Source organism: Bos mutus, chromosome 7 (assembly GCF_027580195.1).
Source record: "Bos mutus isolate GX-2022 chromosome 7, NWIPB_WYAK_1.1, whole genome shotgun sequence".
NCBI lineage: Eukaryota > Metazoa > Chordata > Mammalia > Artiodactyla > Bovidae > Bos > Bos mutus.
In genome coordinates, this window is record NC_091623.1 from 62,678,307 (window position 1) to 62,694,531 (window position 16,225).

The 16,225-nt window shown below is 41.1% G+C and overlaps 1 protein-coding gene across 4 annotated transcripts in view; it reads left to right on the forward strand.

Annotated features, from left to right (window-relative positions):
• Positions 1-232: 232 nt before the first annotated feature.
• Positions 233-16,225, forward strand: part of RAPGEF6 (Rap guanine nucleotide exchange factor 6) — a 227,274-nt gene continuing 211,281 nt past the window's right edge. For all 4 annotated transcript variants that reach the window (XM_005888380.3, XM_070374023.1, XM_070374025.1 and 1 more), the window contains exon 1: positions 233-512. In XM_005888380.3, coding sequence (XP_005888442.2) covers positions 444-512 — 69 coding nt within the window. In that variant the 5' untranslated portion in view covers positions 233-443. The remainder of the gene's footprint in view (positions 513-16,225) is intronic.

Genomic DNA, 16,225 nt, shown 5'->3' on the forward strand with positions numbered 1-16,225 from the left:
CGGCCCCGCCACCGGAAGCTGGAGCGGCTGAAACCGCAACTCCGAGGCAGATGCAAAGACAGGTTTAAGTGAAGTCTCGCGATGTTTCCTCAACTCTCACGTAGAAGTGATGGGAGAGGCTTCGGGGCACCGCCCCAGTTTTTACGTCACCGCGGAGTCACGCCCTTAGGCGTTCGTTTGCGCGCTTGCGCGTGCTGCGCACGCGCATTAGCCTTCCCTCCGCCCCCGCGCGGGCTTCCCTCTGGCCAGTCGCGCGTGGGCTGAGGCCCTGGGCGGGCGTTGCGAAGGCTTGTTTGCCAAAGCGCGGTCCCCGCCGCAGTTCGGAGTTCCCTTCTTCAGGGGAGTTGCGAGGGGGAGGGTGTAGCCCCCCTACCTAGGGTAAATGGCCTGTCGCATGGGCTGCTAAGGGCAGGCTGGGGAGCACGGGGGCCGGGGCCGCGACCATGAACTCACCTGTGGATCCTGGCGCTAGGCAGGCGCTGAAGAAGAAGCCGCCAGAGCGGACGCCCGAGGTAAGGCCAGCTGACCCGTCGAGCCTCCCTCTGTCCAACGGACAGCTTCCCTCTGTCGGTCTGAAAGTTGCGGCGACTGTCCCTTGCCAGAGCCTCGCACCTGCTTGCCAGGCTATCTGTTCTCTGCGTTCCCGGTCCTAAACCGGGCCCTTCTCGCGGGCGGGTGACGGCCGTCTTTCCTTCTCGAAAAGCTGCTTTCCCCGCACACCCGGTACTTGGCCGGTGACTTCCCAGTGTTTTCGATAAGAAAGCACCATTACTAAATCGTATTTTTTCAGGGTAAAATGCCGGTTCTCGGAGTGAGATTGTCCCGTAACTAGGTAGACTATGAAAAGGAGGTGGAAGTTGTAAGTGAAATGTATCTGCCGTGTCATTAAAATAACAAAGAGAAAACCCCAAATCTCTGTTACTTAAAGTTTAATAATTTCTCTTAAAGTTATCGTATAGGCACTTTAAATACTGTTCAGTTGCCTGAACGATCAAGTTTTCAACATCAGTTTAAAACTTTGCGTCCAGTTCAGGTGATGAATTCTAGTGGAGAATTCTGCGTATTTAAAGATCAGTTCAGGAGGTAATTTTTCAGACTGTGTCATTGACAAATTTTACAGTATTTTGTGCTTGGATCCAAAACCTGCTTTATTGAGTTAGCAGTAATGGCATCAGCTTAAATAGTTTTCATTTGACCTGCAGGCTAGTTTTCAGGCAAATAACTAAAACCTGTTAACCTTGCCGGTCGGTGTAGAGTGCTTAGGGGGCGAGGTGAGGTTTTCCTTGGTTTGGAGAAATTTCCATAATAAGTGCTATGTTTCTTAAACCAAAAAGCAAAAACAATGTTGTGAATGTATTGTTGGATTGTCTTGTGTGTAATTGAAATAAATGAAAGAAAGTGCTTTGGGTTAGTTCTTCTGAATTCACTTTTGTGTTTTTCAGGTTTATATGTTTTGCATAGTAGATCTCAGTAATTTGGACTGACCTTTTGTGACATGACAGTCAAACTGTAATTTTAGCTGATGGATCAGACTTTGTTGTTGGAGACCCTGATCTTTGCATAGAAACAAAGCAAATTCTACCACTTTCCACAGCCCTCTTTTTACGACTTGAATTTGTAATTCTAGGTGTCTTAGTTTCCCTGATAGTTCTTGAGGTCATTGTGAGTTAATTGAAAGCGTTCATTTTGAACAGGTGAACCTACCATAGTTTCTATATCATTAGAAAGTATCAAGCAGCTTCAGCTGCATGCAACAAATTCTGGTAAATTTTCTTTTCCTTTTTATTCTGTTAAAAATATTTTCTGATTTTCCTTGTTAACCTGTCATTTAAAAGTGGACATTTAATTTTCAAATGCATGAAGTTTCTAAAGTATCTTTGATAGTAAAACTTTCTTCTGTCTTCTCATTCACCCTCTGTGCTTTTTCAGTCTTCTAACTTTTTTGAGGCTTTCAGTGGCTCAGTCAGATCTCTTTTGGTAACTGTCACATTGCACTTGAAAATAAGTGGGTTATTTTTCACATACATTTTGATATTGATTTCTAACATAATTCCACAATGATAAGAGAGCATGTTAATGGGAAAATCCTAATTCTCTTTATTAACAAAATTACCTAGTTTGCTTATTTTTGAGCCTTAGGAAATTTTCTGAACTGTTCACAAAGTTATGTTGGCTAGTGTTTGCTGTGTTAAGTACTTCATCTTGTTTTACTGAAACAGCAGCATTGTTTAAGGGAATGAATGCTGAAACAGCTGCCCACAGTACACAGACTGGAGCTCTGACATCTAGCAGCATATAACATGTTAACTGCTTGATTCATTGGCAGTGCTTTTTGAACTATTTTTATTTATTTATGGCCACACCATGTGACTTGTGGGATCTTAGTTCCCTGACCAGGGATTGAACCCTGGCCCTTAGCAGGAAAAGTGTAGAGTCCTAAGGGAAGTCCCATCTTTGGCAGTGGTTTTAATTGAGTGTAGAATTTGTTTGGGGTGGGGGTGCACAGAAGTATCAATAAAGAAGTGATAAATTGAATTCTAGTGATGATTTATTTGTGATAAATAATTTGATGAAATTCTCACAGGGTCATTTCTGCTTTCATAAGTTCCTTATTCTTTTTAGTGGACTGTTAAGCATCTGTAATAAATATATTCAGCAGTTATTGAAAGCTTACCAGTTCAAGGCATTATTTTGTGCACTAGGGTGTATCAGTGAACTAAACAGGCCTACCCTGCTGGAGTTTTTATTAATATTCTAACTGAAGAGGGAGGGAGATGGACAGATAAATATAGGAAACAAGTATGCTACATAATATGTTAGCTGATAATTGCAAATTTTAAAAAGATCAGGATAAAGGAATTGGAAGAAATGGACAAGGACTGTGTGCAGTTTAAGGTAGTTGGTGTCTTGATTGAGATGAATTTTTATTAAAGCTTTGATTCATGTGATAGAATTAGCCGTAGGGATATATTAGGACATAGCTTTCCAAGTAGAATAGTCATTGCAAAGGTCTTTAAATGAAAGAGTGTTTGGTGCATTCAAGGAATAGCAAGGAGCTCTAAGTGACTAGTGCAGAGTGGTAAGAGATGAAGTCAGAGAGGCAATGGTGATGTAAGATGGAACTTATCATGCAGGACTCTTAATTGTGTATTTTTTAATTTTATTTTGAATGAAAAAGAGTTCTGTTTTCCACCAAAATGTTTTGAAGCAGAGGAGCAATGTAATCCTACTTTTTAATGCATCCCCTGGCTGCTTGCTGGGTTGAAAATAGACTGGGAGCGAGGATAGAAAGAAACAGGAACATCAGTTAGAGGTTATCTAAAGCAGGGAAGAGATGATCATAGCTCAGACTAAAGGATAATAATGCTGGTGGTGAGCAGTAGTCAATTATGGAAATATTTTGAAGGTTTAGCAGACATGATTTGCTAATGGATTGGATTTGTGCTTTGAGGGAAAGGAAAGCCATCAAGCATGATTTCAAAGTTTTTGGCTAGAATAACTGGAGTGTTGGAGTTAACAATCAAAGAGTTTGAGCTGTGTCAAAGAGCCCGGGAAAGCTGCAGGATGAGTAGTTTGGGGAACGGGAATGGATCAGAAATTCAGTTTTGAACATGTCACATTTGAATTGTCTGTTAGAAATGTTGAGTAAGGAGTCGCATATACAGTTTATAGTTATTTCTAAAGAGAAGGCTGGGCTGCAAATAGAAGCTTTATAGTTATTAGCTTAAGGATAATGTTTAAAGTCATGAGACTAAATGAAATTGCCAAAGTGGTGAGCGTACATGAGGACCAAAGACAGTGCCCTGGGAGACTTGGTCATTACAAGGCCAGTGAGAAGAGCAGAGACCAGCAAAGGAGAATGCGTGGGAGCCAACAGTGCAGCCAAAGAAAAACCAGGATTGAGTGGTGATGTCTTGGAAGCTAAGTCAAGAAAATATGTAATAGAAGGGGTAAAATGCATTCATTCAGCTTTTTTTCCTTGAATACCTACTGGGTACAAAGCATTATGAAAAATATACAAATAGATTAAGAATCAGTGTCTTAGAATCTTGTAATCAGATGTTTGCATCATATAATTCATGAATAAAGAATTCTTCTGTTTGTTTCTGGGACAGAATTAATGGTTCCTTTATTTTGAACCATCTGTTGTCCTTACATGAAACTATCAGCTCAAGCATAATCCTAGTGAGCCAGACACTGAGAATGGGAAGTTTTGTGAAGAATGCCATTTAGAACCGTGTTCTAAAGCAGTTTTACTTTTCTGGCCAGCTCTCCTGCTTTGTAGATTCACCCTCCATAGCACATGGGCTTTCCTGAGCTAGTCCTCTGATTTCCTTTTGCACTTTACAAAGGTTTGTTTTTTTTTTTTTTAATGGAAAATTTTAGGCTTAACTACTCCATGGGAAGCTTAGTGCTCTGAAGCAACGAAAGCTGTTAAGGTACTCATTTTGAGTCCTTATACCAAAATTAAAGACACCACAGTCAAAATTGAGACCCTGAATTTGCGTTTCTCTCAACTCCGTTCATATTCAATGCCGTTCTTTCTCTGTAATCTTTCTTTTCTACCTCAGCGTGAGCAGAGTATTTCTCTTATATTTCCATCTCTAACTGCTTAATACCATGCTTCGCACATATTAAACGATCAATATGTTAAACAGAACAAAATTAAGAATTATTTAAGACCTCATTTTAAAATATAATACTTTCTATTCATTAGAACTGCTGATTTTGTACACCTGGGTGGTCTCAATCAGCAATGTGACTTCTGTTAATTTTTAATAGGTTGACACATAAGTCTGTCACATCTTACCACCTTTCATGTGCTTCAGATTCATTATATAACTACTAAATTGTCTTCTAGGTTCTTAAATCACTTGTCTGAAATAGAAACCATCATCATTCTTACTTTTTAATATTCTTCTGGTTGACTGCCTCAGTTTCCCAGTTCAGAATTAGTGTCTTTACTCAATTTCCCCTGCTGTCCTCTTCTCTGTATCTAACTTGTCACTAAACCTTGTTGATTTTACATCTTGAGAGTCTCTCACTTCCTGTCCAGCTCAACTATCCTAGTTCACACTTTTATCATTTCACCCCTGAATTTTTGAGTCATTTTACTTATTGTCATATTTGGTTAGAGTGATCTTCCTAGTACTGAGATCTGATCATCTTCTATTCTTGCTCAGAGTTATTTCCCATTACCTAGATAGTTTAGCAGTATAAATTGTCATCCAAATTATTTTTGAGAATGAGAAGAGGTGGGTTAGTATTTACACCTGGAAAACAGATGAAAGAAGTCATTTGTCTCCAGCAAACTGAGATGTTTGGTTACCTCATGCAGATGATAACATTAATTTATCCATTCAGTAAGCAGATATGTTAGAATACTCAAAGCCAAGGTTGTAGGGAGAAATTAGACATGGTCCCTATTCTTCAGTGATTTAGGAGACAGACAAGACATTAGTAAAACGTTAAGATTACTGGTGACGAAGATGTGAATAGGGCATTTTACAGCTGCAAGTGAGAAAAGGAAAGTCTCCTTGGAGGACCTTTAAATTAAACCCATAATATTGTGAATAGCTTTCTAGATGATATCCAGGAGGGAGGTCATTCCAGGCAGAGGGCAGCAGGAGCAAAGGCACTAATGGTGACAAGCCAGGTACATTTGTAGAACAAGTAGCCAGTCTGAGAGCGTGCATTCCCAGTGGGGATGGTGTCATTCCCAGTGGGACAAAAATTGGGTCTTTGAGGGGAATGGAAAAAAAACCAAACTTAGATCTATGGTATGTGTAGTAATATTACACGAAACTCATCGTTACTGGACAATGTCTTATTCCTTAACGTTTAGTTGGAGATGGGGTGGCAATTAAGAAAAATACTCTTTGGAGAGATGTGATAATGAAGAAAGGTCGCAAAACACTGGACTAGTGTATGGTGTTTTGTGTGTATAAGGAGATGATGCGTGGTGTTGGGTGTTAAATGTTGGAGCTGGTTATAATAGCAGGGTTGGATCATTTCAGGGATTTGGACTGGATGTTGTAAATAAAGAACTGTTGGAGGGTTTAACAGCTATTTAGCCCAGAAATAGGGTCACTTTTACAAAGATTACTCTGTGGGCATTGTTGAAGGTGTAGGTGGAGCCAGGGGATGGGTTAAGAAGCGGTACAGGCTGGCTACGCTAGAGGCAGGTGGTTTTCAGTAGGATGAACAAACAACATTTTGTCCACACCAGAGTATTTTTCAATGTGAAAGGCAAGACTGTTAATGATTATATCAGGATAACTGGGAAATCAGGAGATGTGGATCTAGTTTTAGGAAACAAATGCAATAGTTTAGGAGTGAAATAAGGTAGCAGAATATGACATAGTGGAATAGTGAAGTAGAGTTGTCTCAACATGCTCATTGATTGAAATGGGAGTTTGTACATCCTGCCAGACTTTTTTTTATTTAGTCTTTGAAATTGACTATAATACATATGGGGGCTTCCCTGGTGGCTCAGTGGTAAAGAATCTGCCTGCCAATGCAGGAGACATGGGGTTAGTCCTTGCATTGGAAAGATTCCCTGGAGAAAGAAATGGCAGCCCACTCCATTGTTCTTGAGTGGGAAATCCCATGGAGAAAGGAACCTGGCTGGCTACAATCCTTGGGTTCACAAAAGTCAGACATGGCTTAGCAACTAAACAACAACATAATACACATACAGTAAATTCCACATGCTTTCAAGTGTATAGCCAGCTTAATTTTCACAAATATATTTAGGTACCCTCCAAATCATTATTATAGAATATTACCAGCACTCCAGAAACTCCGCCTTTTCCTCTCCCACTCAGTACCTTTTCCCAAAGGAAACTGTTCTTATATCTTTCGCCATGAAAGATGTTTTTGCATTCATTTGAGTGGAATCATACAGTGTGTATTCTTTCCAGTGACCAAGAGAACTAGGAAACTATCTTGGTTCTTTGCATTTTAATCTCTGGGCTGGACTTTGAACCTCCTATCTTGGCTTTTCTTGGTCTTCGTCTGCTTATCCTTTATACCTTGACTCACCTGACCCTTTTTGGAATGGCCACCTCATTCTTTCCAACCCTACTCTTGCGGCAACTGCCTCAAACTTCAGATGCTGCACTTCAGGCCAAGAGACACTCTGTCTTTATGTTCCTTTAAACTGCAGTAGCTCTGGGGCAAATGTGGCAAACTTTTCTGTCTTTTGCTTGTTGGGACAGACTTGGATTGGGTCTGTTCAGAGCAAAGCAGAAGTTCAGATAATTTCTTAGTTTCTCATTTGGGTAACTGTGTATAATAGCACATTATTAAAAGGCAGAATTAGGGTAGGAAGAGAATTCAGTTGGCACCCCACTCCAGTACTCTTGCCTGGAAAATCCCATGGATTGAGGAACCTGGCGGGCTACAGTCCATGGGGTCGCTAAGAGTCAGACATGACTGAGCGACTTCACTTTCACTTTTCACTTTCATGCACTGGAGAAGGAAATGGCAACCCACTCCAGTGTTCTTGCCTGGAGAGTCCCAGGGACGGGGGAGCCTGGTGGGCTGCCGTCTGTGGGGTCGCACAGAGTCGGACACGACTGAAGCGACTTAGCAGCAACAGGGGACACAGAGATGTTCAGAAAGCATTTGGAGCTTCAGATCAAACCGGCTAATGGTCTGAGTTGGTCTGAGAGTCTACAGCTTATGAGTCATAGGTGAAGTCGACTGAGAAAAGGAGGACAGACTCTTGAGTGCTCTGATTTTAAAGGGATGAGGGAAGAAAAAGAAAACTGCCAAAGATAATGAAAAGAAAGTGTTTATAGAGGTAGGAGAAGAACTTAGAGGAAGACATTTCATAAAGAAATCCCTAATTATTAACATCAGGTACTAGAGAGAATTCGAGAAAGGTGAAGGCTCCTATATTCTTCAGGTTGCTTCCATCAGAATGCTTTCAGTGGACTGAATACAGAGCCTGACTGCAGTGGATTAGAGAATAAGACCCAAGAAAGTGAAGGCTGCAAGTTCATGAATTTGGCTCTGATGGGAATGGGAAAGATGTAGAGTCCTCCATTATCTTCTGCCTTGCACTCTAGCCTTATCATCCCACACCCCCAAACACGCACCCTTTTTCTTTTTTTTTTGGAGTTACTTGAGTTTATTTTTATTTATTTTTAATTGGAGGATAATTGCTTTACAATATAGTGTTAGTTTCTGCCATATGTCAACATGAATCAGCTATAGGCATATACACATGTCTGCTCCCTATTGAACCTCTCTCACCTCCCACCCCATCCCACCCCTCTAGGTAGTCGCAGAGCACCAAGTTTGAGCTCCCTTCGTCATATAGCAAATTCCCACCAGCTCCAGCTGTCTGTTTTACATATGGTAATGTGGATGTTTCAGGGCTAATTTCTTTATTCGTCTCCCTCTCCTTCTCCTACTGTGTCCACAAGTCTGTTTTCTGTGCTGGGTCTCCGTTGCTGCCCTGCAAATAGGTTCATCAGTACCATCTTTCTAGAGTTCATTTATGTGCATAATACGGTATTTGTTTTCTCTGACTTCATTCACTCTGTATAAATAGTCTCTAGGTTCATCCACATGGTTAGAACTGATTCAAATGCATTCCTTTTTATGGCTGAGTAATATTCCATGTGTATGTGTACCACAACTTCTTTATCCATTCTTCTGTAAGTGGACATCTAGGTTGCTTCCATGACCTAGCTATTGTTAATAGTGCTACAGTGAACACTGGGGTACATGTGTCTTTTTCAGTATGGTTTCTTCAGGGTATATGCTCACTAGTGAAATTCTTGGGTCATATGGTAGTTTTATTCCTAGTTTTTTAAAAGGAATTTCCATATTCTTCTCCATAGTGGCTGTATCAATTTACATTCCCACCAACAGTGCAAGAGGGTACCCTTTTCTCCACACCCTCTCCAGCATTTATTGTTTGTAGATTTTTTTGATCATGGCCATTCTGACTGGTATGAGGTGAAAACCTCATTGTGGTTTTGATTTGCATTTCTCTAATAATGAGTGATGTTGAGCATCTTTTCATGTGTTTCTTAGCCATCTACATGTCTTCTTTGGAGAAATGTCTGTTCAGGTCTTCTGCCCACTTCTGATTGGGTTCAAACTATGCATACATACACTACTGTGTATAAAATAGACAACTAGTGAGAATCTCCTGTATGGTACAAGGAACTCCGTGCTCCGTCGTGACCTTAGGTTTACACAGTAGTGTGTATGTGTCAGTTTAAACGTAGGAGTGCACGTGTGTCAATTCCAGTCTTCAATTCATCCCACACCCGCCCTGCTCCCCTTCCTCCTGTAGGTAAGTTCTCTACATCTGTGTCTCTATTTCTTATTTGCAAATAAGTTCATCTGTACTATTTATCTAGATTCCACATACAAGTGATATTATACAATATTTGTTTCTCTCTTTCTGACTTCACTCTTTATAACAGTCTCTAGATCCAGCCACGTCTCTGCAAACAGCACTATTTTGTCCCTTTATATGGCTGAGTAATATTTCATTGTATATATACACTACATACTCTTTATCCATTCCTCTGTTGATGGATGTTTAGGTTGCATCCATGTCCTGGCCAGTCTGAATAGTGCTGCAGTGAACATTGGGGTATATGTATCTTTTTGAATTATGGTTTTCCCCAGGTATATGCCCAGGAGTGGGATTGCTGGGACATATGATAGCTCTGTTTTTATTTTAAGGAAACTTTGTACTGTTCTCTATAGTAGCTGTACCGTTTTACATTCCCACCAACAGTGTAGGAGGATTCTCTTCTCTCCACACCCTTTCCAGCATTTATTGTTTGTAGATTTTTTTATGATGACCATTCTGACCAGTGTGAGGTGATACCTTATTGTAGTTTAGATCAATTGAACAGAATAGAAAGCCCAGAAGTAAACCCATGCACCTGTGGTCACCTGATCTATGACAGACGAGGCAAGAATATACAATGGAGAGAAGACAGTCTCTTCAGTAAGTGATCTTGGGAAAACTGGATAGTTCAGTTTACTCGCTCAGTCATGTCTGACCCTTTGTGACCTCATAGACTGCAGCACGCCAGGCTTCACTATCCATCACCAACTCCTGGAGCTTGCTCAAACTCATGTCCATTGAGTCCGTGATGCCATCCAACCATCTCATCCTCTGTTATCCCCTTCTCCTGCCTTCAATCTTTCCCAGCATAGGGTCTTTTTCAGTGAGTCAGTTCTTCACATCAGATGGCCTTAAGTATTGGAGCTTCGGCATCAGTTCCTCCAATGAATATTCACAATTGATTTCCTTTAGACTGGTTTGATCTCCTTACAGTCCAAGGGACTCTCAAGAGTGTTCTCCAACACCACAGTACAAAAGCATCAATTCTTTGGCGCTCAGCTTTCCTTATGGTCCAACTCTCACATCCATACATGACTACTGGGAAAACCATAGCTTTGACTATATGGACCTTCGTTGGTAAAGTAATGTCTCTGCTTTTTAATATGCTGTCTAGGTTTGTCATAGCTTTTCTTCCAAGGAGCAAGCATCTTTTAATTTCACAGCTACATGTAAGAGAATGGAATTAGAACACCTGGGGAGGGAGATGTGAGGGAGGTTCAAAAGGGAAGGTATGTATGTATACCTATGACTGTTGAGGTTTGACAGAAAACAACAAAATTATGTAAAGTAATTATCTTTCAATTAAAAAAAAATTAGAACACTCCCTAACACCATACACAAAAATAAACTCAGAATGGATTAAAGACTTAAATGTGAGTCCAGACACTACAAAGCTCTTAGAGGAAAACATAGGTAAAGCACTCTTTGACATAAATCGCAGCAAGATCTTTTTTTGACTCACCTCCTAGAGTAATGAAAATAAAAACAAAAATAAACAAGTGGGACCTTGTTAAACTTAAAAGCTTTTGCAAGCAAAGGAAACCATAAATGAGGTGAAAAAGACAACCCTCAGAATGGGAGAAAATATTTGCAAATGAGTTGACTGACAAAGGACTAATCTCCAAAATATATAAACAGCTTATGCAACTCAATTAAAAAAAAAAAACCCAATGAAAAAAATGGGCAGAAGGCTTAAAGAGACTTATCTCCACAGAAGACACACAGATGGCCAACAAACATGAAAAGATGGTCAGCGTCACTGATTATCAGAGAAATGTGAGTGTCATAACACAGTATTTTTCAACCTGGGCTACATATGTTTCTCAACCTAGGGAATTGTTTTTTTTTTAATAATGCTGAGGCCCATCTCATTTCTTGAATTAAAATCTGGAATGGAGTGTCAAGCATTGGTATTTATAGAAGTAATTCTATACTCCTTAAGTAATTATGATATATGGATAGCGGTTAGAAACATTGTCCATTGTGCCATTTTCCCCAGTCTCTGTGCTTTTATGTAGGATGGAAAAGTGTTTACAGTCATGGAATTTTGCATTTAAACAAGCCTACTTCAGATCTGGGCTATAGCACTGAGAATTTTAGTGACCTTGGAAAAGTTACCTAATTTTAAGATTGAATATCTTTTGGGGATTGTTATGTGGACTAAATGAGGTATGTAAAGTTTTGCTGCCCAATGAACTGTAGCCCCACCAGGCTCCTCTGTCCATGGAATTCTTCAAGCAAGAATACTTGAGTGAGTAGCCATTCCCTTCTCCAGGGGATCTTCCTGACCCAGAGATCCAACCTGGGTCACCTGTGTTTCAGGTGGATTCCTTACCTTGTGAGCCACCAGGGAAGCCCCAAAGTATTTAACGAAGTGCCAATCATAATGAACCCTCAGTAATAGCCGTACATACTAGTCTGCTATTTCCTTTGTCTTGAACACCATCCTCTCACTTGACAAATGCAGCCGCCTCACTGAAATCTGATCTCCCATTCCTTCTCTGCGTCCCTTCCTGTCTCAGCAATTACTGTTCTGTGTTAGGATTGCTGGCTTGTTCTCCCTGGCTGGATTGTAAGCGTCTTGAAGACAGTGACTGTATCTTTATCTCCCAGTTCCATCATGCAATACTTGTTACGTGGTAGGTAACCAAATATTTGTAGAGTGAATGACTCTAAAAAGGAAAAGAATCTGACCAATACTGTTTCGTGTTTTTCTAGTAGTAATTTCTGTTGGTCTGATATTTGAAGTGCTGGGGAAAAAAGATTGAATTTGGCACAGAGCAAAATTTGCTGTTAATCTTCTCCTGCTAAGTCACTTCAGTTGTGTCCAACTCTTTGAGACCCTATAGATGGCAGCTCACCAGGCTCCCCCGTCCCTGGGATTCTCCAGGCAAGAACACTGGAGTGGGTTGCCATTTCCTTCTCCAAATCTTCTCCTAGTAAGATGTAAATAATGTACAGTGACCATAAAGAAACTATGTGTTTTACCTGGCAGTTCTTCACAGACAATTCAGATAGAGGAACTTAAGTCATACTTTGAAAGAGGAACTTCTTTTTTATACGGCTTTAAAACACATTTGCAGCTTTACCTGCAGTGCCAGTTTTAACTTTTCATGTGTTTTTAAGCATATGAGTTTAAACTTTTGTTGGGCAAATATTTCATGCTCAGCTAGATGTTAATGTAATTGCCTATTTACAATCCAGAAAATCATTTTATAAAAAATCTAGCTTGTTTGTGTTACCAAAATTTAAAGAGGGGGCTTGGACTGAAAGAATATAAAATTTAGTGTTCTTGTGATTATTTATTAAATCTTTTTCATAATTTAGAATAATGGTCTTTAAATGTACATTTTAGGGTTTTTTTTCCTTCTGAATTAGCAAAAGAGCACCATTGTACTCAAAATTTTTGAGGGAGTCACTGTGTGCACCCTTAAGGGTGGCAGAACAAGGATTCTCTTGTGCTTTTCTACAGCAGGTGCACATTTAGAGAGCTCCTTGGAAAGCAAGAACTTATTTATGCAACTGGGGCCCTCTGACCTTCATTTGTAAAGTAAACTGTATAGAAAGGGAATACTAGACCCAGATGGGGCCTTTATTGGATAATTGCTCTTCCAAGACACCTCATATATGTATTGGAGATTCCCAACTTGAGAAAAAAGCAAAAACAATAACAACTCTGGCCATTCAGTAGTTTTGACACCATAAAATCATGGTTTTGAGTGATAAGGAGCTTCTCTGAGAGAGAATTCTGCAGAGCAGTAGCAGCCAGGCGTGGTGAACTTGACTCTATGACAAAGTCATGTTCTTGGATGTACAGTTGTGAGCTCTGTAACATTGTAGTTGCCTTTTGGCTTTACCTTGAACTAGTGCAGTCCATGGGGTCGCTAGAGTCGGACATGACTGAGCGACTTCACTTTCACTTTTCACTTTCATGCACTGGAGAAGGAAATGGCAACCCACTCCAGTGTTCTTGCCTGGAGAATCCCAGGGACGGGAAGCCTGGTGGGCTGCCGTCTATGGGGTCTCACAGAGTCGGACACGACTGAAGTGACTTAGCAGCAGCAGCAGCTAGTGTCAGAGAAGGCAATGGCACCCCACTCCAGTACTCTTGCCTGGAAGATCCCATGAATGGAGGAGCCTTGGTAGGCTGCAGTCCATGGGGTCGCTGAGGGTTGGACACGACTGAGTGACGTCACTTTCACTTTTCACTGTCATGCATTGGAGAAGGAAATGGCAACCCACTCCAGTGTTCTTGCCTGGAGAATCCCAGGGACGGCGGAGCCTGGTGGGCTGCCGTCTCTGGGGTCGCACAGAATCGGACACAACTGAAGTGACTTAGCAGCTGGTGTAAACTGAGATCTGGCTTAGATGAAAACTGAAGGAGCCCCTTCGTTGTTAAGAACTTGAGGTTGCGAAGACATAAGCAGCCCTTGTTTGATGTTCTCCATTATTTGCCCCAAACTGAAACTTTGGCAGCTTTGACATGAGGCAGAGACCCGTGGGACTTGGTGGACAGGGCACTTAGTACATAGCAGAAGTAGCAGCACCACCTAGCAAGTATTTGTGAATGTACGTATATATGATTTCCAAAAATACCTTGGCTGATGGTTCAAGAGCTGGTGAAGTGGGTCACATACAGATAAAGGAACTAAACTTGAGAGAGGTAAAATGTCTTGCTCAGGGTCACATGAGTCATCATTTACTTCCTTCATCCAGTAGTGCCCCAGTGCTTTTCTTTATCAGTGAACTTTAGGTTACATTTTAAGCGTTGATCTTGTTTGTTTGTTTTTTATTGACATCTATAGAGAGCCTGATATTTTCCTAAATAAATGCCTCTTATTTAATCTTGCCTGTACTGTATGAAGTATAATATTTTAAGGTGCCTATGTCTATTTAAGTGTATATTTCTCAAGTTTTATGTAGAATGAAAACAGATGTGTTTGTTACATGATTTTTTTAATATACCATTCTGTTTTATAACTTGTTTTCAGAAGTTGATAGTCTATTCTAGGTTGGTTTCTTAAGAGCATTCAACTTATACAAGAAGACTTTATCATAAAGAAGAGTTCATAAGTGTTACAAGTGCCAACTGAAGTTTGGATTGCTTATGAGCTCCTCAGATGACTCTCTGAGGCAGAGTTGAATGCATACATTATTGTAGAAGACTTCCTAATGAATGTTTGTGTGATATGTATTTTTCAAGTCCTGTTTTTAAGTGCTAGGAATAAAAGGTTCTTAGAGGGGGAGATAGACAAGTACACAGACAATTAAAATAGAGTCTGGTTAAGTACTCTGACAGTTGCACGTATCAGATGCTCAGGAGTTTGTAGGAGGGCTGTTGGGGGAGAGGAGTAAAGACTAAGCACGTGCCATTCAAATTGTTTTAGAAAAGGAACCCTGACTTGAGTGTAAATTAGAATATATAAAAGTTAGGTAAAGAAGGAACTGTATGTTTTCCTAGAAAAGGGAGCAGCATTTTCCAAGGCCGCAGATGAGCTTGGTATGAACATGCACATTGCCTGTATAGCTAGAATATTGGGACAAGACTAAGTAGTAAATAGATGAGGCTGGAGGCATGGTCAGGATTCAGAACATGAGGGACTGTGTTCTCCTTGTTAAGTTTGTGTTTTCTTTTCAGAAAGATCACTCTGGTAGCACTGTGAAGAATGGATTATAGGGTGCCAGACTAGAGGCAAGAAGGCTGTTTTCTGTTGTGAATGAAAGTTGCTCAGTCGTGTCCGACTCTCTATGACCCCATGGACTGTGGCCTGCCAGACTCCCCAGTCCGTGGAATTCTTTAGGCCAGAATACTGGAGTGGGTTGCCATTTTCTTCTCCAGGGGAATCTTCCCAACCCAGGGATTGAACCCAGGTCTCTTGCATTGCAGGTGAATTCTTTACCGTCTGAGCCACCAGGAAAGCCCAGGAATACTGGAGTGGGTAGCCTCTCCCTTCTCCCACAGATCTTCCTGACCTCAGGGTCTCCTGCATTTCTGGTGGATTCTTTACCAGCTGAGCTACCAGGGAAGCCCAGACTGTGCTCACTGAGGTTGGAACTCAGGACCTTCACATTATGAGACTGAGTGCTGCCTTCTGTTCTAAGAAGGCAGATAAACATTTGATGATGTATAAACATGGACTGTAGCCCACCAGGCTCCTCTGTCCATGGAATTCTCCAGGAAAGAATACTGGAGTGGGTAGCCATTCCTTTCTCCAGGGAATTTTCCTGACCCAGGGATCAAACCTGGGTCTGCAGCACTGCAAGCAGACTCCTTATTGTCTGAGCCACCAGGGAAGGACTCTCTAACTTGCTTCAGCTGAGATGGTGAACAGAGATGTTCTCACATGAGCTGTTGAAGGTGAGTACTGTCACCTAAATCAGGGAACCTAGGAGCAAGACACAGCTAGGGGATAGATAATCAGTTTAGCTTTGGATATATTGCATTTGAGATGCTGAGGGGTCACCAGGTGACAGTGTTCAGTGAGCAGTAGAAAGTGTAGGCAGTTTATTCCTTCCATCCATTTATTAGCTGATGTTCTGTTTGGAAGAACTTTTCCTACTTTACATTCTCCTCCTCCTCCTCCTGAGAACTTTGGCATGATCCAGTAGTCTTTAGGACTTCCCAGGTGGCTCAATGTAAAGAATCTGCCTGCCAAGCAGAAGACGCACATTCCGTCCCTGGATGGATGGCACATTCCCAGTGTAGGAAATGGCAACCCTCTCCAGTATTCTTGCCTGAGAAATCCCATGGACAGAGGAGCCTGGTGGGCTACAGTCCATAGTATCGCAAAAGAGTCAGACACAACTCAGTAACTAAACAACAATAAGAAATAGTCTTTA